This window comes from Eretmochelys imbricata, chromosome 14, assembly GCF_965152235.1.
Source record: "Eretmochelys imbricata isolate rEreImb1 chromosome 14, rEreImb1.hap1, whole genome shotgun sequence".
NCBI lineage: Eukaryota > Metazoa > Chordata > Testudines > Cheloniidae > Eretmochelys > Eretmochelys imbricata.
In genome coordinates, this window is record NC_135585.1 from 14,839,889 (window position 1) to 14,862,043 (window position 22,155).

General features: G+C 44.8%; 1 protein-coding gene across 1 annotated transcript; it reads left to right on the forward strand.

Annotated features, from left to right (window-relative positions):
• The first annotated feature begins 4,826 nt into the window (after positions 1–4,826).
• NUP85 (nucleoporin 85) lies at positions 4,827–21,991 on the forward strand. The gene is made up of 19 exons (XM_077834427.1): positions 4,827–4,952; positions 5,520–5,610; positions 6,271–6,433; positions 7,231–7,301; positions 9,102–9,145; positions 10,154–10,223; positions 11,313–11,434; positions 12,816–12,950; positions 13,581–13,703; positions 14,243–14,374; positions 14,828–14,934; positions 15,780–15,863; positions 16,883–16,948; positions 17,451–17,602; positions 17,704–17,821; positions 19,412–19,512; positions 20,815–20,966; positions 21,629–21,715; positions 21,806–21,991. The coding sequence occupies exons 1-19, from the start codon at positions 4,920–4,922 to the stop codon at positions 21,905–21,907; spliced, it is 1,953 nt and encodes a 650-aa protein (XP_077690553.1). The 5' UTR covers positions 4,827–4,919; the 3' UTR covers positions 21,908–21,991.
• Positions 21,992–22,155: the final 164 nt, after the last annotated feature.

Here is a 22,155-nt window from a genome sequence, read left to right on the forward strand (position 1 = left end):
ATGTACAAAAGTGTATCTACCATAGAACCTCTATGAACAGAAATTCCATGCTTGAGCAGTATGAGAATACTACCAACAACCTGACCAGAATGGTGATGTGACTGTGAAATATGCAGGGAAATTAGAGAGGCTACAAAAACAGAAAACCCAGTAACAGGAGATTTCAACTATCCCTATATTGACTAAGTACATGCTACCTCAGGACCGGATGCAGAGATAAAATTTTTAGACTATATTAATGACTGCTTCTTGAAAGAGCTAGTCCTGGAACCCACAAAGGGAGAGGCAATTCTTGATTTGTCCCAAATGGAGGATAGGATCTGATCCAAGAAGTAAATATAGCTGAACCACTCAGTAATAGCAACCATAATACAATTAAATTTAACATCCTTGTAGAGGGGGAAATACCAAAGAAACCCACCACAGTAGACTTTTACTTCAAAAAGGGGAACTACACAAAAATGAGGAAGCTAGTTAAATAGAAATTAAAAGGAAGAGATACGAGAGTGAAATGCCTACAAGACACAGGGAAACTATTTAAAAATACCACAATAAAGGCTCAGACTAAAGGTATAATCTAGATTACAGGTAAATCTAGGTTTCAGAACCCAGGATGAATTTGCATTGTTGGTAGTTATTAAAAACTAATATGTACCTGTAAATTAATCAAATTTGACCTAGAAATCATAGACAATAAGCGAGTCTCCTCACAATGGTATTTTTATAGGGTCACATTTCAGATGGAACCATACTTTAATGCTTCATGTGATTAGCCAAAGTGCAGCCATATTAGCTTTTTAATAAGGAAATTTGAAACACTAAATAGACCTCTCCACAACCAGATCTCAGGATCTCTACGTCATCCTGAGTTTCCCCTGAGCTCTCAGCTGCTTTTGAGACCATCTACCCTGCCTTCCTCCTCCAAATCTTCTCTTCCTACCTCTCTGGTTGTACCTTCAGTGACCCCTCTTACCACCCTGCTCCCCTAACTCCTTCCTACTCTCCATTTAGACACCACAGTTTTCATGGTCCCTTCTCTTTACACTCCTTGGGTGACCTCTTCTACCCATACAGCTCCAATTACGTTGATGACTTGAAATTCTATCTTTCCACTTCTGACCTGACTCCCTCAATCCAATCCACACCTCAGTCTCTCTGATAGCTCTTCCTGGGTATTTAATGTCAATTTAAATCCATCCCGGTTAAAAGTGAACTAATTTTTTAATCACTACCTGTCACTATGAAAACACAAAACAACGAGGAATACTTGTGGCACCTTATAGATGAACAATTTTATTTAGCATAAGCTTTCATGGGCTAAAACCCACTTCATCAGATGCATGGAGTGGAAAATACAGTAGGAAGATATATGCTAAAGAAAATTGTTCGTCTATAAGATGCCACAAGTACTCCTCGTTGTTTTTGCTGATACAGACTAACACAGCTACCACTCTGAAACCTATGAAAACACAACCACCCTCCTTGTTACTCAGACCAGTAACTTTGGAGAGCGCAGCAGGAGAGATGCATTTTTATCTCCTTTGCTATCCCTTGACCCACACATCCATGCTGTGCCTAAATATGACTGCTTCTTCCATAACATTTCTAAAATCCTTTCTGTCCACACAGCTAAGACTCTTGTTCAGGACCTCATCTCCAAACTTGATTCCTCCTTTCCGACCTCCCCAAAACCAACATCACCCCATTTCTGTCCATACAGTTGCTAAGATCATCTTCCTTACCATGGGACCTCCCCACCCACTCCCATTCCACTGCATAAAGTCAAGCTTCTTGTTCTCATCAAAACTATTCACATCTTTGCCTCTCCCTACTTATCTGCCCTTCTGCTCTGGCAATGCTGCCTTAACCTGCTCTCTGTTTGTTTCTCCTACAAACAATTTTTGCACTTTCTTCTATACCACCCCCTAACTATGAAAGAACTTGCCTGAACTGTGATGCCAGTGGTACTTGTTCTGGTGTAGGGGCTGAATCTGCTCTTAAAAGTTAACATTTAAAGAATGATTCAAAGTTGATACCACAAATCATTAGAAACATTACATGGTCATATTCTCTTTGGGTTTCTTGGTTAGTGCTCATGGATGACAAAAATTTTTTAAAAACCAAGGACATTCACAGACAAAAAATAATGTTAACAGAGTTCAACTTTAGAGAACATAGTAGTAGTTTAAGGATAAAATATATTAGAGGGATGTGCTATAATTGTCCCAAAATCAAGTGTTATAAATTCAGGAAATCAACCTAGAGCTCTAGGTCTTGGGCTGCCAATGAGCTAGGAGCCAGGCAAGCTGCTGTGGGGTCAAGAAGTCCAGGCTCCTTTGAAGCCCCACCAGATGGGCTGCTGAGTAGCCGGCGGGTGAGGTGGCAGAAAGCCAGTCAGCTTTTCTGTCAGAACCTTCCCTGAGTTCCAGCAGAACTTTGTTGGAATTGAACCACCCCCATGGAACGTTTTGTTTTAGATGAATCAGCAAAATTCTGATGAAAAGATGTTTTGTCGGAATTTTTCCAACCAGCTCTGTTAAGGTGTGGAAATACACAGTTAGACTCAGACTTTAAAGTCAGAAGGGACCATTATGATCATCTAGTCTGACCTCCTGCACAATGCAGGCCACAGAATCTCACCCACCCACTCGTGCAATAAACCTCTCATCTATGTCTGAGCGATTGAAGTCCTCAAATCATGGTTTAAAAACTGCAAGTTAAGGCACCCAACCAATCTTAATTCTGCCCTCTGCTGACACCATAAAGGGAAAACTTCTAACATGTCTTTAAAAAAAACAGTTTAATCTAATCTGGGACTACAAACAAAATACCTTAATCATAACATTAGTTATTGCAGAATGTCACTACAAGACAGAGTTAAGTTTGTTCATTTCCATACGTGGATTGTTTAGAAATTAAATGCTCTCATTTCAGTAAGAGCCATAGATATCACTCTGTCACATGTCCTTTACAAATGTGCTGTACAATTTCGTGCTCATCTCATCAACATCTGAGAAAGACGTTATTTTGTTTCTGTCAAACTATGTTCTAAAGGGCAACAAAAATACCCTCATCTTTCCTTAAGTGTTGTGCCCAGAACTAGACAGTACTCCAGCTGAGACATCAGTACTGAATAGGACAATTACCTCTGTATCTCACATATACTCGTTAATACACCTCAATGATTTTAGCCTTTTTTCCACCTGCATCCCATTGACTCATTCAATTTGTGATCCACTATAACCTCCAGCTTTCACTTTGCATTAATTCTAGTTCTGTGCATGAAGTAGAAAATGCCACTCCAAACCTTCATCATTCACAATCAGACCCTCCGCCCCCCCCCCAACTTTATGAGATTGGTTTAGAAAGTATAAGATTTAAAAACTAATCAATCACTTCATTTTTCAACAAACTTCAAATTTTCCAGGACACAATGCTTTTTTGCTTCTTGGCTAGGCAAGTGGTGAATTCACTTTTCTGTTTGCTGTTTGCCATGTTCCCAGATAGCTTGAAAAGCTTCAAGATCCCCAAAAAGGGCAAGATGAAGTTTCATGCTGACCTGACAACTCCCTAGCTTGGCCTAGGTAGGCACGGAGGCTAGGACCAGCACCCTCTGGCCTTGGCCAGATACTGCATGAAAGGCAAGGCCCATCTGGGGCTCTTAGAGAAGTTAATTGTCAGACCAAAGGAGGGGAGAACAGAGAACCTGAAATCCCATGCTAACTTCATGATCCCAAGTCAGCCTGGTGAGACGGATGGAGGCTAGTAATATTTCAAAGCGCCTAGCCATCTGCTGTCCTGTTTGTCATTGTTCAAGAGCACCTGTGTAGGCACGGCAACCATTAAGAAGTTTCTCTGAGCCCCTTCGCAAGAAGAAAAATTTTAACAATGACGATCATAAATGGCGAGGCATATGCCAGCTTAAGGTCCCCGGGTGGCAAGGGATGGATAACTACACTCTCTACACCTCAACTCACACAGATAATGATACCCATCAGTGTGCAGAATAGATTACCAGCAGCAAGGCCCAGGATGTGGAGCAGATCAGGCAGCCCCTCCATCACACCAATTTACTCCATCCTCCCCACCTATGCAGACGGAGAGAAAGACGAGGCCAGCAGACGGGGTTTCTGCCAGCCCTGCTGGGACAACCATCTCTCTCACCCCCGAGCTATTTCTGGGCTCACGGGGATGGGGAAGTACCCCCCCCCCCACGGGAACACACCAACACCCCCGGCGTTCCCGCTCCATCCTGAGGGGGTGCGGCTGCCCACTGGCGCGATATGAGGGCGCCCTACAGCCGACACCAGGATCAAGGGAGACAACCACAGCACGGGGCAACGTCTCGCCGCGAGCAGCTCAGCTGCCCTGCCAGCGCTAGGGAGGCACAACCAGAGGCCTGACCTACGGACAAGCCGGGCTCCCGAAGAAACCCCAGTAGCTGACCCAGGAAACGGGTAACAGCCGCCAACTACCCCACCCCCATCCATCCACACACAACCATAAGCCCCATCACACACTGATTGACTGGCACGCCTCCGCCGACTCTCCGCCTATATACCTTCGCGGGGCCCTTCCGGAGCCCGTCGCACGACCGGACTGTCCAGTTCAGGGCCTCCCCAAACTCAACATAAAGCCCACACAGGGAGGATTTATCCCCCCCACACACTTTCTAACACACACTAGTCCCCACCCCGTCCCCGGGAGCTGATCGAGAGGGGAAGCTTGAAGCGGTGAGGGCCCGGAGGAGTAGAGTTCTGCAGGCATCTCCAGGGCAGCCCCGAATCAGGGGCCTCTGTCTCTGCGCGGCGCCCGGTGTTGGGCGGGGCTCCCTGGGTGCGGGCCATCTGTTGAGGCGGCGGAGCTCGTTCTCTTCCGCTGCCTGTCGCCGTCCCCGGCCCGGCGAGCCCGCTGCTGACATGGAGGAGCTGGATGTGGAGCCGCCGCTTACTGTAGGACAGAGCGAGCCCCCGTCTCCCGGGGGGGGGGGGCGGACACCCTCTGCCAGGAGCACTAGGGTGGGGGAGGGTACAGGCAAGGGGGCACGCTGGGCAGAGGGGAGCGGCTGTGGGGGGCAGGGAACTGTTGTGGCTCACTTCAGCTTTTCGACCTCGGGAATGTGCATTACTGGTTGTCTTCCTTCATTAGCACAAATGAGTCCTCCCTCAAAAAGATGCAGGGATAATCAGAGCAGCACCCTTCTGCAGTAGATCTCAAAGTGCTTACAAGGGAGGGTAGTATCATTATCCCCATTTTACAGATGGGAAAACTGAGGGCATGTCTCTACTGCATCTGAGAACAAGACTCCCAGCCCATATAGACAGACTTGTGCTAATGGGGCTGGGCCTAGTGTAATAAAAATGGCTGTATAGATGAGCCTGTGGACCGAAGTTGGGAGGTTCACTCCCGGATGCAGGGTAAATATACCCTAGAAGGGGAAGAGGAATCCTGTTTGCCTGTTCAATTCTCTTAGAGAACAGCTGCATTCTTGACAAACCCTCTGCCCTATTTCCTAACAGCTGATTCCTGGGGTGGACTCCAACAGGAAGCAAATGTGTTTTGCCTGGGGACCTGGAGAGATGCTGGTGTATGAAACTTTGTTCCCAAAAGGTGGATAACTTCTTTTTCATTCTTGAGTGTTTATCTTGGTGGATTTTACTAACTACTAATGCAGAGTAAACAGGGGTATGCCTAACCTCAGGTGTATGCCTAACCTCAGGTGTTCAGAAATTGTGAGTTAGGTCCCAAAATAAATTAGCTTAAAATGAGATATTTGAAAATAAATTTGGGGTTCTTTTTATTTGCCTTTCCAAGAGTTTGGGGTACTCTCAGATCATGTTCTTTCAAGTTTTCTGCAACATAAGAGCTAGAAACTTCCTGGGCAGTCATTTGACTCCAGGAGTTGAGGCTTCAAGAACACCATCAAATGGTGTCAGAGTTGAGAATTCAGTCAGTGTTTATAAAGCATAGGTGATCAGACTTAAGAATTAATATATTGAAGAGATTTGTATTTGCATTGTTACACACAAATTATTAGCGGTTTTTGTTGGAATTGAGTTTTACAGAGTGTTTGATATTTTATCAGTAGTTCTGTGTCTCTTGCCCTGTTTTTGTGCTGACTCTTAGACTTCTTACCAAATAAATTGCTAGTTAATATTTTAAGAACCATTACTGTAGGCTTTAACTTTTGAAGGGTTGAGATGGATTATCTGCATTAGACACTGCAGAGCATTCATTTGGTTATTTTATGGTTTACATGCTTCATTTCAGAACATGCAGAGAAAAGGCCAGGCTGCCCCAACATTTTCATTGTTCGCAAAGATCAAGATGTGTACTCGCAGACCTTACGCAAACTCTTCAATGAATCCCATGGGATCTTTGTTGGACTCCAGAGGAGTGAGGAAGAGTTGGCTGGGAAGTCAAGGAAAGCACAGTGAGTAAACAGAAATGATAGATAGTTTTGAAACAAACAGAGAACATGTCAGCTTCCCTGTCCCCCATGGAGAACTTGTCAATAGTGAGGTGCAATTCAGATAGTCTGTTCTGTGCTACTTAATAGTGGAGGGTGAAGGCAGGTTGGGAAGGGTTCCCTCAGATCTGTTCCCCAAATAGTGTGGTGTCCATGCATCTCCTTAGGTGGTAACCTTGTGAGAGTTATTAAAGGTACAGTTCATACAGTACATACCTGTGTACATACCTGTTGTTCATTTACTGAATTTATTAAAGAAACATATCTTATCTTGATTGTTCCCTTTATTTATACCCAGTCTCCTTCACTGTTGATGGATACTGCCTCATCTAGAGACATGAGGTAGGAGAGCAACTCCCCTTTGACCGGTGTATTTGCCTTTTACAGATTGTCTTGTTAGGAAGCGAGGCAAGGTGATACAATAATAATTATACTGTGCAGGAAAGGACCAATATGTTGCTCCCCTTCTACCAAACATATGAATCTATATCCAATGAGGAAGATAATGAAACTGAAATTCTCTCGGCAGCTGATCCTCTGTAATATTGTGAAACTAATGTTTCCAATATCCATTTTACAAAATTAGGCCCCAATCCGGCAAGTAGACAGACCTCTTGGCTGTGTGGAGCCCCACTGACTTCAGTATAGTGCAGAAGGGGTCTGCCTCTGCAGAGAAACGTGCAGAATCGGGGCCCTATTAGCCTATAGGTACAAGCTAACAATAAATAAATCTCTAAAGAAAGCCTTTGTATTCTTGGCAGATTGGTTCGAGTGAGTAAAAACTACCGTTCAGTCATAAGAGCCTGTATGGAGGAGATGCACCAGTTGGCTAGTAAGTTCTCCATTTAAGAAGAGACTGTATTCGAGACCATAAAAATAACATTTGCAATTTGTTATAACTGCTGTAAAAGTGTTTTCAGATTTCACTCCCTGTTGAGACTGCAGTTTCACTCCCTTGGTGCCATGTCAATTTGTAAACCTAGGGAGAGACTTTGTGCATTATTTTTTAATTGAATTTTCAAAATTTACTCTTGCACTCACTTTTTAAGATTCTTATTCTTTCTAATTTATTTCTCTACTCTTTGATTCCCTCCTTAATCTTTTCAGCTGCTTCACAAATCTGATGTTTTTCCTTTTCTCAAGATGCTTTGTAATCTCCCACTTCTAACTGCCTCAAACAGTCATTCTTATTGTCCCTCTTAGAATGCCAGGCTTCTTATTATTTATTTGTCACTCCATTAATTTAAGATTCCTTCTCATCTTCTCTGCTGGGAAATGCAGCTTCTAACTCTTAGAGTCAGAAGAGTAGGTAACCATACTGGATCATTATTACAAGTGTAATGTCCCTGTTTTGTTGTCACTTTTAGGCAGAGTCTGATGACAGTTGGTTCCATCCTTGTTCTGTTTAGTTAATAGGCTCTCTCTTGCATGTGGCACCCCATCTATAACTTTGCTGTCTTCCTTACTCCTACTCCTCTTGTACCGCTGAGCATCGTATATCATATATGTAATAATGACATTTAGCAGGACAGTTACCACAATCAATCAATGTTGAAATACAGTCCAGCAACCAAAATTGTTTCCAGATATAACATCATAGAACGTCAGGTCAGGCTATGCGTGCTACCGTAATGAGAGTAGATGTACTACCTCATCAAATCCACTGCCTTGTGGGGAGCCCGGGAGGGTGTAAGGCTAAGGGAGCAACCCCTGACAGAAAAGCCCCACTGCCTTTTTGAGGAATGCAGGGCTATGAGAGTAAACTCAGACAGAAAATCTGGAGTGGAGCCCTAAAGGCGGTCGGGTACTAATATTTTAGTATCTTTTCGGCAACTCCAGCAGTAGATTGGGTACCAGATGTATTGGTTCTTCCTCTTGTCTGGATTTACCGGTGATGTCGAGGAGGGTGGGGGGGGCTGATGCATGGGCAACTCAGGACCTCCATATCATCCGTCCAGGCTTATGTCCTGGAGAGGTACTCCAGCTTCACCTCGAGCATCGACACGACACGGGAGGCAGCAGTCCACCAGTTCTAAGCTCTTACTCGATTGGCATAGATCAGGGGGTGTCTCCGGTGGTGGGAGAGATCATCATATCTAACTAGACAACCACCGCCCGCATACAACTGGGCAGTCTCCAGACAATAGGGTGTTGTCCTGCCGCAGTGTGCCTGCTTTAATGGGTGCTTGGAGGTTATCAAAACATCTTTAAATGTAACCGATATGGCAAAGATTGTCTCTCTCGAGTGGGTCTCTTCAGCCACGATCGCAGCTGCCATAAAATCAACTGAGTAAATTCTTTACCTCTCAGGGGTGCATACCCCAGTCTCTCGAGACTGAAGGATGCTTACTACTATAACATCTTATGAATATTATCTTTTCACAGAGCTCTCAGAATGATGTTATGCATTCTGTCACACTTATAAAAGAGATCAGAACTTATACAAAATAAATAAAAGGTGCTAAGTAACTAAGGAAATAACTAATAACATTTAAAAGTCTATGATAGCGAGACTGGAGAATGACCACACATATCACTGGATCCAAACGTGAAACTGCTTCATTTCTGAGCAGTGTCAGAGGGCTGGAAAAGTGTTTTTGGGGTGTTTTGACTTCTTTCTCTCTTCCCTCAGTTTCTACCCGGGACCCTGAGCTCCAATGCCAGCACAGCACCCAGGTAATTTAAAAAACATTGTATTATGAAATCTAGTCACAACCGGAAAAAAAACCTATTGCCGGCAAATACAGGCAATATTGCAGGCAAGTGTGTTGTGACAATGATATGCTCTAAATCTGCTTCCTTAGTCTTTTGCGTTGGTGGTATAGGCAGCAGTATGCTGCTAATGTTGCAAGAGACACAAGTTGTAGGAGTTATCTGAGAGCTGTGGTTGCTCTGATGTAATCTATGTATAGATCCAATTTTAGAGACCTCCGATACTCTCATCCTCTAACAAAGTCCAACCATGAACTAATACCCCAGCCTCCCCCCCTCCCCCTTAGAGCCTACCTCTCTGATGTCCCACCCCAAAACTGCTGAGGCTTGTAGCGAGCCTTGAAATCATGCACTTGAAGCAATAGTGGGACTATTGTCCAGGAAGAGTAAAGAATGCAAGCTGTGGCATTATCTTGTCAGCAGTAATGTTGCCATATTGGCCTTTTCTCTCTATCATAACTTTTCCTTGGGTTATAAATTCAGATCTAAGTTATCTTTATAGAACCAAAATAAACATTGTAGCTTTCAATTGAGGTCTCACTGAGAACCAAAATAAACATTGTAGCTTTCAATTGAGGTCTCACTGAGAACCAAAATAAACATTGTAACTTTCAATTGAGGTCTCTTAGATTCCTGAGCTTTAATGTCAGAAAGAATTCCTGTACTATCTTAGTGTTGACCACAGATGGGAGATGTTTTATTTTAATGCGCAAGCAAAAATGGTATATTTTAATGTGCGAGCAGCATTGAAACTTCCTAAATCAAATATGTGGCCCAGTGTCTCATTTGACTACTGATCTTCTCTGAAATGTTAGTAAAACACTTCTGTCCAAAGTAGTAAACTTATCAGAGGAGTGGATAAGGAGGAAGGCTGATATTTGACATGTTGTGGTTCAAATGTCTCTTTGGTTGCTATGTTAGGAAACTCTGGAGTGATTGTTGCATGTGAAACCTGTACCTGTTGCTCCTCAGGTCTCTATTCTGTCCGCGATGGAGCTGATCTGGAACTTGTGTGAGATCCTTTTCGTTGAAGTAGTGCCAGGTGAGAATTGGAGTATGATGTTTTTGTTTGCATAGGTATTTGTTCTAGAAATGTATAACGTGCCCATCAGAACATATCTTGGCATGTCTCTAAAAGTCATACTAATGTTGCCAGGAAGTGGCAACAAACCCTACCCCTAATGCTTCCTGTCTAGGACAAGAGTTGTCTTCTCTGTCTTGCACTGTGCCCTAAACTAATAGAGCTCTTTCCCTTTTCTTTTCTGTTCCAGTTTTTGCCTTCCTCTGTACTACAGTGGAACTGGAGTGGGCTCATAGTACTTGAAATTAATAGAGAAGTGTGATATCAAACAGAATTTTTTTCTCAGGTTGTTGAATTTCAAGCATAAACAACCTCTAAGTACAAAATACTATTAAATTCATAAGCATAGACTATATATAAATGCTAAGTATCACTTACCCATTAGGGGCCACGTTCTTTGGTGCAGCTCCACTGATTTTAGAGTGTCTTCACTGACGTCAGTTGAATTACACCAGGAGAGGATTTGGCCTAGGATTTCAATCCAAGTTACTTTTTAGGCAGTCAAAATATGTAAACATATGATGCCTATTCACTCACACACTCCAGAAGAGAGGTTCTCAGACTGGTTTGTTGAGAGTAAATGAATTACCTGGTACTAGTTTTCCTCCTCGTTTCCAGCGAAGAGAAAACAGATTGGAGAGGAAAATAAAATGAAGAGTAAAACTATGTGCATCATGTGGCCAGTATAAGATTATGATAATTATTCATCTTCTTGTTTTTGAAGTGCCTGTGACAAGTGACAACAATGTTGTTAGCTAGCAATCTTAACTAGCTTTGTTTTGTCTCTGTGTCATGGAGCAGGTTAATAGACAAAGGAGCAAATCCCCTTTCAGTCTGTAAAATTCTGAGTTTGTTAATTTGGCAGCAGCCTGCTGTTCTTCCGTGGCCTTTGGTGGATTGAGCCTGGCAGATAAAAATCCTATGAATGAGCCAGAGGACTAGGTAGACTTGTCCTCTGCTTTTGCCTGCGGGAAATATATTATGAAACTAATAATGTTAGAATCTTAAAACAACAGGGATCTGATGGAGAGATGTATTCTCTGCCTACAGCTGGTCATCTCCTGCTTCACCTTCTCGACTGGGTTCGTCTTCATATTTGTGACGTAGACAGCATGGTCCGTGAAGTTCTGAGCAGTGAAAATCCATCAAAACATAAAGACTTCTGGAATGCTGTGAGTAAAGAAATTAGTGCTCTCTCCATCAAAGGAGTTTATACATTTGCATGCGTGTTCTGTCCCTCCTTCCTCATGAGTGGCTTTGTACACTAGATTGCATCTCAGAAACTCACCATTTGGCAGAGTTGCTAAAGCCATCATGAAGACTGTTACCTTCACCCCTGAGAGGATTTCAGATCAAAATAGAGGCCAGGGCCAGCACAGTATAGGGATATGTTATAGGGCCACCCCACTTGGGGTGCCCTCCTGCAGCAGAACCTGGCATGACAGGTCCGTCCATAAAAGGACCAGTCTCTTTCAAAGTCTGATTCAAAAGCCCACCTTTAGGCATAATTAATTCCTGCACATATACAATAGTCTACAGTATAAAACCCTTCTCCCTGAAATCCGCAAGTACAGCAGGTTCATAGCAGTTTTTCATGCCCCCTCCTGGGACACCATTTCCAGCTCACCCTCTTGAGGGAGAGTCCATCGCCAATCTTCTCTGTCTTTTCACCCTTATTCCAAGGCATCACTCTCCAGGCTATCCACCTGAGAGCTCCCAGTGTCAAACTTCCCCCCATGATGCTTCTCTGATCACTCCAAGTCTGAGAGAACTCCCTGCAGTGTTCCTCCCATGCAGGCCTCCCTGCCTGAGAGTCCTACCCATGCTCAAGGAATGTCCCTGCAGGACCAACCCCTTGTTCTGGGTGTGATTTCCCACAGTTCTCCATTCAGGAGTGTTGCAGGGGGTATTCCTGTAGTGTTTCATTCACCCCAGTCCCCCTGCCTGTGAGTCCTGCCCTTGCTCCTAGGATCCACCCTCCAGCATCAACCTTCTTGTTTTGGGTTTGGTTTCTCCTAACCAGGGCTGGTTCTTCCCCTGGTTCCTAGAGGCCTCTGCATGAACTGTGCTGTAACTTAGCAGGGGTTCCCCAGCTTTGGCCAGTCCCCACCACCAACATGCTTTACCTTCTTCCCGCTGGTTCTGTATACCAGCTCTCCTCTGCTACTTCTTTTTCTGTCTGGGTCTCTCCTCCCCAAGCAATTCTCATCTCCCCCTGTCTTGTCTCTCTCAGGCTCTTTTCCTGACTGATTCCTCCACTGTCTGTCTCTCCATTTATATGATCCAGGTGCATTTAAACTCAACTGGGAAGCAGCTGAGGAGTCATGGACTCTCCTCCCTCTTAAAGGGGCCCTTCACCCTGTGCCAGGAGGCTTGTGCTGTGCACGCATTTGAGTTAACAGGATCTGTAGTTTAAGCACTTTTGGCTCCTTTAACTTTTCTAAGCCACAAATGTTAATTCAGTTAAGATTCACCTTTGGTCTGAATCTGCATGAAGGTGGTGTCTCAGCATTGCTTCTGCTTGGTGCTCACGAACTGTGGTGGTTTTTGCAGGTGGACATCTTCGTGCTGCAGGGCCGGATGGATGATGCACGGCACTTACTCTCTAAGGAAGCCAGTGCCAACCCCACGTCGATGGGCATGTGCAAAATTCTGGATGACCTGATGAAGAAGATGCCCATTCTTACTGTATGCATGCAGCAGCTTTCTCATACAGTTCCACTGGGGAATAATGCATGCAGTGGTCTGTAGTGGGGGTGGCATTTGTAGTCCACTCTGTATCATCTCACCTGTGGGCCACTATAACATAACATCCTGGCCTACTGACTACTAAAATGTCTGAATTCTGATGCCTTCTGCTGTAACATACATGTTCTATAACAACCCAAAAGACCCATATGCAGGGAGAACGGCATATTATGTTAAAAGGTAACATGGCCTTGGCGGTGATTCCTGTTCTTACTCAACGCTGGGGAGGGGGAGCCATTTTTCTAGTTCTTCAGAATGTTCCAATTGACAACCTCCCAGAGAACTTTCCTTGTAGATTTCACCCGCACATGCTGCAGTGGTCTTTTCATGGTGAAAAGGCGGCAGATGCTACATTGTGGTCCCCTGTGGGTTCCTGTACATTCTGTCACTTTGATATTTAAATGGCTGAAATGATGGAGAAGCTTGGTAGCAGCACACATCAAAATCCTTGCCGGGGGCCAGTGTTTTGTTGTGCCCATGAAAGTCTTGTTTGAGAGTCACACTGAATGACCATTGTAGAGGTTGGACTTTGCATTTGCTTTATGGTATGTATGTATCTTCCCGGTTCAGATTGGCAACACACAGACGTTGACTGAGATGGAACTGAAATGGCAGCATTGGCATGAAGAATGTCAGCGGTACCTCCAGGATGGGACCTTTGCTTCTAATCCCCACATGGAGTCCATCTGCAAGGTGTGTTGTGGCTGGGAAGGAAGGAGGTTATGGTCACACATTTGAAGGCACCAGTAGCCATCCACTGGGGATTGGGAGTGGTGTGTGGACACAGGTAAGGTTGGTCTGCTGGTTAAAGCAGGAAATCTAGAGTGTTGGACTCTGCATGACTTTGGGCAAATGGCTTCCCCTTATTTCACCTCTCCATAAGTCGGGCAGCAATGCTGGTTATAGAATTGAGCTCACAGGCATGTTTCGAGGCCTGATTAACTGTTGTGAAACACTTTGAGGCTCTCTGCTGAAATCTGCTATCCTAAGTGCAAGGTTGATACCATCAGCTCAGACTCTCCCCTCAATACAATGCTTTGGTCAAGGGCGTGCCCAAGAGCTGCTGTTCTTTTCCTCTTAGTTATTTGGTTTTAATTAAGTTGTTGTTGATTGCATGTCCTGTTAAGGGCGTGATGCCAAGAGAAGCAGAGCTGAGGGATTAAAAGGAATGAAGCTAGTAATGAAGATGTGAGTCTTCGGGGGCTTATGGAGGTGTTTCTCTTTTGTGCTAGATCCTGCTGGGAGATGAGAACACCATACTGGAGAAGAAGGAGCTCATGACTACTTGGTACCACTTTCTGGTCACCCGACTTGTCTACTCCCATCCAACTGTGAAGCCAGTGGAACTTCGCTTCTACGCACAGGTAAGTCTGGGGTTATTGCATTCAAACCACATTGGGAGGGCTGAAGTTTTACAGGACCCAGATACTTGTGTGATTTTCCTACAGAGTTTGAAAGTGGAACAGCAACCTGCAGGGAGTTCCACACATGTGCTATGAGTGAAAAATTTGCAGCTGACCAAGAGTTTTCAGTGTGCCATGTAACTGGTTCAGTTTCTACGTGAATGTTGCAAACTGCAAATACCTATGCTAATTTCCTTAAGTCATAGCGTTGAATCTGTTCTAGGAAAACACAGATGAATCCTGTTTAACCCTTTCAGTCACTTTTTTTTGTTTATCTCTCAATCTCCCCCCCCCCCCCAATTTTTTTCCAAAACGGTCTGAATAAGGCTGATGCAGCCAAACAAATTTCTTCTCCTGCACTGTCCCCATGGCCCTTTGCATTGACTGTGTCTTGTCTTTTTGGGGCTTCCACAGTCTAGCCTGAACCTGTTCCTGGGAGGAGAGAGCAGCCCTGAGCCTCTAGACAGCATCTTAATGGCAGCCTTTGAGTTCGAGATCCATCAAGTGATTAAAGAATGCAGGTTGAGTTTTAGTAAGACTTTGACTTCTTGGTTATACAGCACTGCTTCTCTGTGCCTTCAGTCCAACAGCAAGCTGGCATCTCTTGTGGAGAGGAGTCTGCCTGCATGTGAAGATAGGTGCACATAAGAAGAATGATTGAGCCTTTCTGATCTACCTTTTAAAGACTTTGGCAAGAACACCTCAGGCCAGACAGCAATTAAAATACCATTCCATTAGGTCTGTGACATAGCGTCACTCGTCTGCAAGCCTGCTGGGTTAGGGCAGCGTGTTGCTTCTATGACAGTCGGAAATGTTGCCAGAAAACATAACATGTCACTTGTCAGTTACAGCAGCGTTTCTCAAACTGGGGTCTGAGGGTACTCCAGGGGGGTCTGCAGGCCCCACTGATCAACTCCTCACTCTCTCCCAGCGCCTCCTGCACCCTGGGGAACAGCTGTTGAACACTGGGAGGAAGGGGGAGGAGCAGGGATGGGTCGTGCTCATGGGAGGGGGCGGAATTATGTCTGGGACCACCAGCCCTGCTGATCAACTCTCCTCTCCCCCCCCCCCCCCCCCCGCCCAGCCCAACAGGGAACAGCTGTTCAGTGGTGTGCAAGAGGCACTGGGAGGGGGAGGGAGGGACGGGGCATGCTAGGAGAGGGGGCAGAAAGAGGGGGGGAAGAGGAGGTGCGGGGGGGGGGGAGGTGGGGACTCGGGGAAAGGGATGGAGCCTGGGGCTGAGAGAGGGGCTTGGCGATCTGTGAAAAATTTTAAATCAAAATAGGGGTCCTCGTCGGGTTGCTAAAGTTTGAGAACCGCTGATTAACAGGCTGATATTTTCTTCCTTTGCTTTTTGTAAATGTAGCATCGCCCTGAGCAACTGGTGGTTTGTGGCTCATCTGGCTGACCTGCTGGATCACTGCAAACTCCTGCAGTCTCACAATCTCTAGTAAGTGCCTCTGCATTGTTTACTCAACTGTCCAGAGGCCAGAGGTAGAAATAAGGAGTGGTGATAGAAGGATAATGTAGTATTTTCTTGGTGAAGAACCACATATCAGAGATTCAGAGAGAGGGGATGTGCTGTATATTCCAGTGAAACCTGTGGAATAGAGAGGAAAATCCAAGTGCTGCAAGAAGTAATGTTGCAGGAGAGAATGCCAACCTGCCACACCTCTGAGTTGATACTGAACCAGCGCCTCAGAGTGATGTTAGGGTCTTCTGTGCTGATGGCAGTGAAGTTTTTCCAGTGAAATATAACTGACTGGTTATTAGAGATCTCATGGCACATTTTGAATGAAGTAGGAGTATTAATCCTCTTGCCTTTGCTAAATTCCAACTTGAGTAATTGCGTTCTATCTAAATTTCGCTTGCAGTTTCAGTTAGCTAAAGGATCTTCTAAATTATTTTTTAGCTGTGGAATGTTATGCAACAGCTGTGATGTCTCTCCCAAGAGGTGGCCGATTTTCAGTGGAGTTTGTAAACCACACTCAGATACTCTAGGATGAAAAGTATTTATTAACAATAGCTTCAGCAGAGTCTTTTCATTGAGATACAACCTTGCAGCTGTTAATGGGTGTGTACTGAGGGATCCCACTGCAATAAAAAACCTTGATGTGCATGTGATGTAAAAAAATAGACTAGTTTAGAGACTTCTTAAAAAAACAAAAACAACTTGTAGCCTGGACTGTGTGAGACACTTAATAAATTATCAAAAAGAAAAGGAGTACTTGTGGCACCTTGGAGACTAACAAATTTATTTGAGCATAAGCTTTCATGAGCTACGGCGCAGTAGGTCTCGAAAGCTTATGCTCAAATAAATTTGTTAGTCTCTAAGGTGCCACAAGTACTCCTTTTTGCGGATGCAGACTAACATGGCTGCTACTCTGAATCCTGTCATTAATAAATTAGGTAATCACATGGTAGTCTGAGTATACGTTAGGATTAAAATGTGTTACTTTTCTGTTGCAGTTTTGGTTCCAATATGCGTGAATTCCTCCTGTTGGAGTATGCCTCCGGGCTCTTTTCCCATCACAGGTAACAACTCCTTCCCTGCTTTCAGATACCAGACTGACATTGGGCAACAAAAGAGAAACCTTCATGTTAATGATGTGAAAGGCAGCACAATTAAGTGGCTCAAGTTATGGAAAGGGATATCGATCAAGCTGTTTGACAAAGCCTTTGGGCTGCTTCTGCTAGAACCATGAATTAAAGAGGGAAGAGATCTATTAGAGTCCATCAAGTCCCTATACCATAGTTTTAGTGCTTTGTCTTTTCTAGTTATAAATGTCACAACCCGAAGTGTGCAGAGCAGCTGGTGCAGGCGGCAGTATTCCAGAGCGGTTACTATAGGATCAGTACTAGATAAAAAGTAAAAGCCAATTTAAGTCTCAAAGATGAGTGACCTAATCAGGGGTCTCCTACATAGTGTTACTGTTCTTAATCTGGACTCAAATCCCTCTTGTGACTATAATAAAGTGCTTTAATTGAGAGTTCTCCTTAGAAGGAACATTTGACCTTTCCCTCCCCTCTTTTGTAGCCTGTGGCAGTTGGGGGTAGATTATTTTGATCATTGTCCAGAGTATGGCAAGGTTTACCTGGAGCTTCATATTGAGCGAATCCCCCTCAACACAGAGCAAAAAGCCCTCAAGGTGCTGAGGATCTGTGAGCAGAGACAGATGCACGAACAAGGTGACTAACTCTTCATGACATTTCCTTGCCTTATAGTGGCCTGGGTGTAACTACTAAAAACTGACTCTCCATTTCTCTCTTCTCCCCACTTCATCCCGAAGTTCGCAGCATCTGTAAAATCATGGCCATGAAAGCTGTGCGGAACAATCGCTTAGGCTCAGCACTGTCCTGGAGCATCCGAGCCAAGGACGCAGCGTTTGCTACGCTCATATCGGACAGGTGGGTCTTTGTTCTCTAGACTGAGCAGAACCTTTTAAAGACATTGCAGTAATGGTTGGGGGAGAGGACCACTGTCCTGAGAAGGCTCTTCTGAAGGCTAGTTGAGACAATCTGTTTTAGAATAGAACCTTCCTCCCCTTAGGACAAACTAGTGCAGCATCTGTGTTAGTGAATTAAATTCTTGACCCCTTTCAGAGACAAAGGATTATGCAATGTTTGCAACATCCTTCTTCCTTAGCCCTTTCTCTTTTCCTTACCACTCTCCTCCCCACCTTCTGCGATCCTGAGAGGACAAGAATAGGGAGATAAGACCTACAGATTGACTTAATCTTAGGTAACAGAGGAAGTTAACCTTATTTCACAGAGATCCTAGTTTTGAACTGAATAAACTATTCAGCACTTAATCTTGTGGGCAGTGAGGGGGCTGTACGGGAGGAGGAACACCCTACTAGTTTGAACACAGGGCTGGGAGAAAGGAGATCTGGTTTCCATTTCTGACCTGCTCTAGGCTTCCTGTGTGATCTTTGACAAGTCGTATCATATACCTGCTTCATTTTTTACAGCTGGAGGAAATGGGGAAAGTACCCGTGTTTCAGCTAGGATTAAACTGTAACTTTGAGATCAGTGGGTAGAAGATACTCTAGAACATTAGTTCCCAAACGTTTTGCTAAGGTGACCCACAAACTGCATTTTGTCTCTTTTTTTTTTTTTTTTTTTTTTTTTGTGATCCACCATTACCTACATGCGCACTCTGCCCTGCCATCGCAATCCTAATCCTGGGCAGCTGAGTGGCACTGCAACCCTGTGTGCCAGGTCACAATGCCCCAGAGCAGGAGCTGGGCCCAGCCCCTGGGACAGGAGTTGACACTGTTGGGCGAGCGTGGGGCAGGCTTGATCTCCAACCCACACTCCTTGTGGGCCACCCTGCTCTCTGGGCTAGGAGAAGTGTATGTTTGCTTAGTGTCCTGCGACCCATCTAGAATCTTCCCACAACCCCCAGGACCCATTTGTTTGGGAAAAACTGCCATAGAAGCCCAAGGTATTATTTCACATTTCAGGGCTGAGTAACCTGAGAAAGGAGTGCTATTTTTGTCTTGTTTTAGGAGGGGGAGGGACTCTATTTACTTGAACAGAATGTGGAAGAAAACCAACCCAGGAAGCAGGCACTGAAAGCAGCAGCATAATAAAGGCTCCACTGGAAAAACTCTTAAGACTTAATTTGCTCCTGCTGCTTATCACCTCTTCTGTGCAGCAGAAAAACAAAGCCTTTGTTATGAGCTGGCAGAGCTGTTTATGCATCTCTTTGCCTCAGGACTGCTTGCTGTGCTGCTGCTGTTCCACCTTTGCTTTGAAAAACAAATCCTGGTGACTGCAAATATCCTGAACAACAACAGAAATAAAGGGTGCATGGACGGGTGTATTAAACATACACAGTAACATCTGAATGGGCCCTGCCTCCGTGGACTGGTTTTGGCTCTTTGGGCAGGTGATTAAAACAGAGTGACATTGGGTAATTAAGCTTCTGGGAAGCGTAGGCTGAACCTGGTGAACACCAGTCTCTGACCTCCAGCGTGTGCCACTTCCCTGTAGGTTCCTGAAGGATTATTGTGAGAGGGGCAGCTTCTCAGACCTGGACCTTATCGACAACCTGGGGCCCTCCATGCTGCTCAGTGATCGGCTGACATTTCTTGGTGAGAATCTGCTGCCTGCAGACCCTTCCTAGAACTGCTTTAGAGTGGTGTTCACCCTGCAACCATTTCTCTGGAGCTGCTACTGGTTCTCTTTAATTTCTTCTCCCCTTTACATCCTGAGTCCATTAGAGATGTCAGGGAGAGAGCAAATTACTGTGTGTGGTTTGGGGTGCCGTCCTCTTGCTGTTGTTGGCAGACTGTTTTACCTCAAACTGCATTCACAGAAGGTCTCTGATGTTCCACCCGTTTGTGCCAGGCAGTCTAGGGCTCTGGGATTTATAAATCTAAACTAAAGTCTAACTCAGTAAGCATTTAGTTTTCCCATCTGTTTCCCTATCTAGTGGTGCTTCCTGTGAGGAGTTAGTGATCAGAACCTGGAAAAACGTATGTGCCGATTTTCCTAGATCCACACAAGGGCAACCCCCCTTGTGCTAATTACCTTGCCCATATGGTAGTTCTGCCCACTACTTAGAGCTCTCCAGAGTACATTTCCGCAGCTCTATTTGTTCAGCATGGAACTCCAAGCTCACAGTGAGGAGGACTTGACTCCATACAGGAACTAGGGGGCTGGCCCTCTGCCAAATAGCACCGGAAGGGCTCCATCCGCTTCCTTTGTATATGCACAACTTCTTTCCCTTGGTGGCACCAAACCATACGCTGTCAATACCTGCCTGTCTTTTGGTGAAATCCCTTCCCTCCTCAATTAACCACTTCACTTCCTAGGTGTCAGATCTTCTCCTAAGCAGGTCCTGGGGGTTCCGAGACTTACAGGTTAACAAAGATCTAAATTTCCAATATAAGCAATCAGAAAAATCAATGCTTTCCGGAAAGCCTTTCAAACCCTGTTATGTTCTAAAGCAGGTCCACAGGGCAGAGGCCCATTTCTTCCCTTGCAGGCCACTTTTAAAGGAAATGGTGACTTGCAGAATGTGTTTGATTTTAAAACTGTTCTCTGAGCTATTCTGGAAGATGCTGCACAGACACTCGCTATATTGCCCTGAACAAAACTGGGGTGTTGTCCTTTAAGCAGGTTCAAGTGGTAAACATCAAAAAAAGGCAGTTTTCCTTCTGTCCTCACCCAGTATTTATTAAGCTATTTGGATGTATAAATTGTACAAGATTCCAGCGTCCCTCTTTAGCCCAGACCTGCCAAAGGGCCCAGTCTTCCACCCATTTAAGTTCTGGGAGTTGTACCACAGGCTTTGTATTAGCAGGATTACCCTCTTATTTTTTTTGTAACCAAAGCCTGGGATCTTCTGACTGCAACTAACGTTTTACTCCCCTCGCCCACCACACGCACAGGGAAGTACCGAGAATTCCATCGGCTGTATGGTGAGAAACGGTTCTCTGAAGCTGCCAAGCTGCTCCTGATGCTGATGACAGCTCGTATTGCTCCGTGTTCCTTCTGGATGACCTTGTTAATTGACGCTCTTCCCCTCCTGGAGCAGAAAGAGGTGAATGTGGGTTCTGATGCAATGGCAGAACCACCATACTTGTTGACCCACAGGCACCCCTCTTTTTCCTGACTGGAAGTAGGTGTACACAAATATGACAGGGAATCTCAGAACTACGTGTCCACCCCTCGTGACTGACGCAAGCGACTCTCCATACTTCTCATGCAAATGAGTTAGATTTGGCTGTTCAAGAAATGTGTGGCCATGTGAAAGTCATGGCCAGTGGTGGCGAGGAGTATGCAGAGGCACTTAGGACAAAATTAATCTCTGATGCACATCTTGTGAAATTCATATGTTTACACTAGGATTGCAGGTGGTGAGGGATAGGGGTGTAAATCAGCACTAAATTCAGCCCTCTCCTTTCAAAGTAGCAGACTCTCAATGCATTGTTGAGGATTTAGGCTTGCTACAGACTTGCCCAGTTGTTTTTGGTGCTTGAATTTGGGATTTTCCGGTGTGCATTCCTCTGGCTTACGGTCCATCCAGAAAAGTACAGCCTTACAAGTGCAAGACCCACGATTTACCAGGTGTTAAGTGGTCCAAATGGAGTCATGGGCATGCAGAAGCATTCTCCACTCGTTGACCTATCCCTCTGGAGCCTCTCATTCTGGATCTCCTAGATAAGTGGTTAATGTTTTAAGCAAACAGTCTCTTTCCCACAGGTAATATTTTCAGCAGAGCAGACCTATGAATTGATGCGCTGCTTGGAGGACCTGACAGCTGGAAAGACAGACAACCAGAAACTCCAGGTAATGTTGGCCTGAGGTCAACTGGATGATTCAACTGGGGTAGCATGGGAAAGAGGAAGCAAGTCTCCATAAAACTATTCTTGTTTCTAGGTTGATGACTTTGAGACCACCAAGGTGGAAATCCTGAGACTTGCTCTTGCACGAAACCTTGCCCGAGCTATTGTCAAGGAGGGCACGTTGGAAGGATCATGAGAAGGGGCTACTGAAGTAACTGGCATACTGTACATAAAACTGACTGCTTTTCTAAGAATAAATGTCTTGTTTTGCATATTTCTAGCTGTTCTTGTGCCAGTGTTGTTTGTCTTCTCTAAATGTTGTTTTAAATGACAATGAACATGTAGGAAGTCTCCTCCCACTCCACATTCCTTTAGTGATAAACTGTCCCCAACATGCATTCTGTGGCCCTAGATTCCTGTGAAGGATTTGGTTGCTATAAGTCA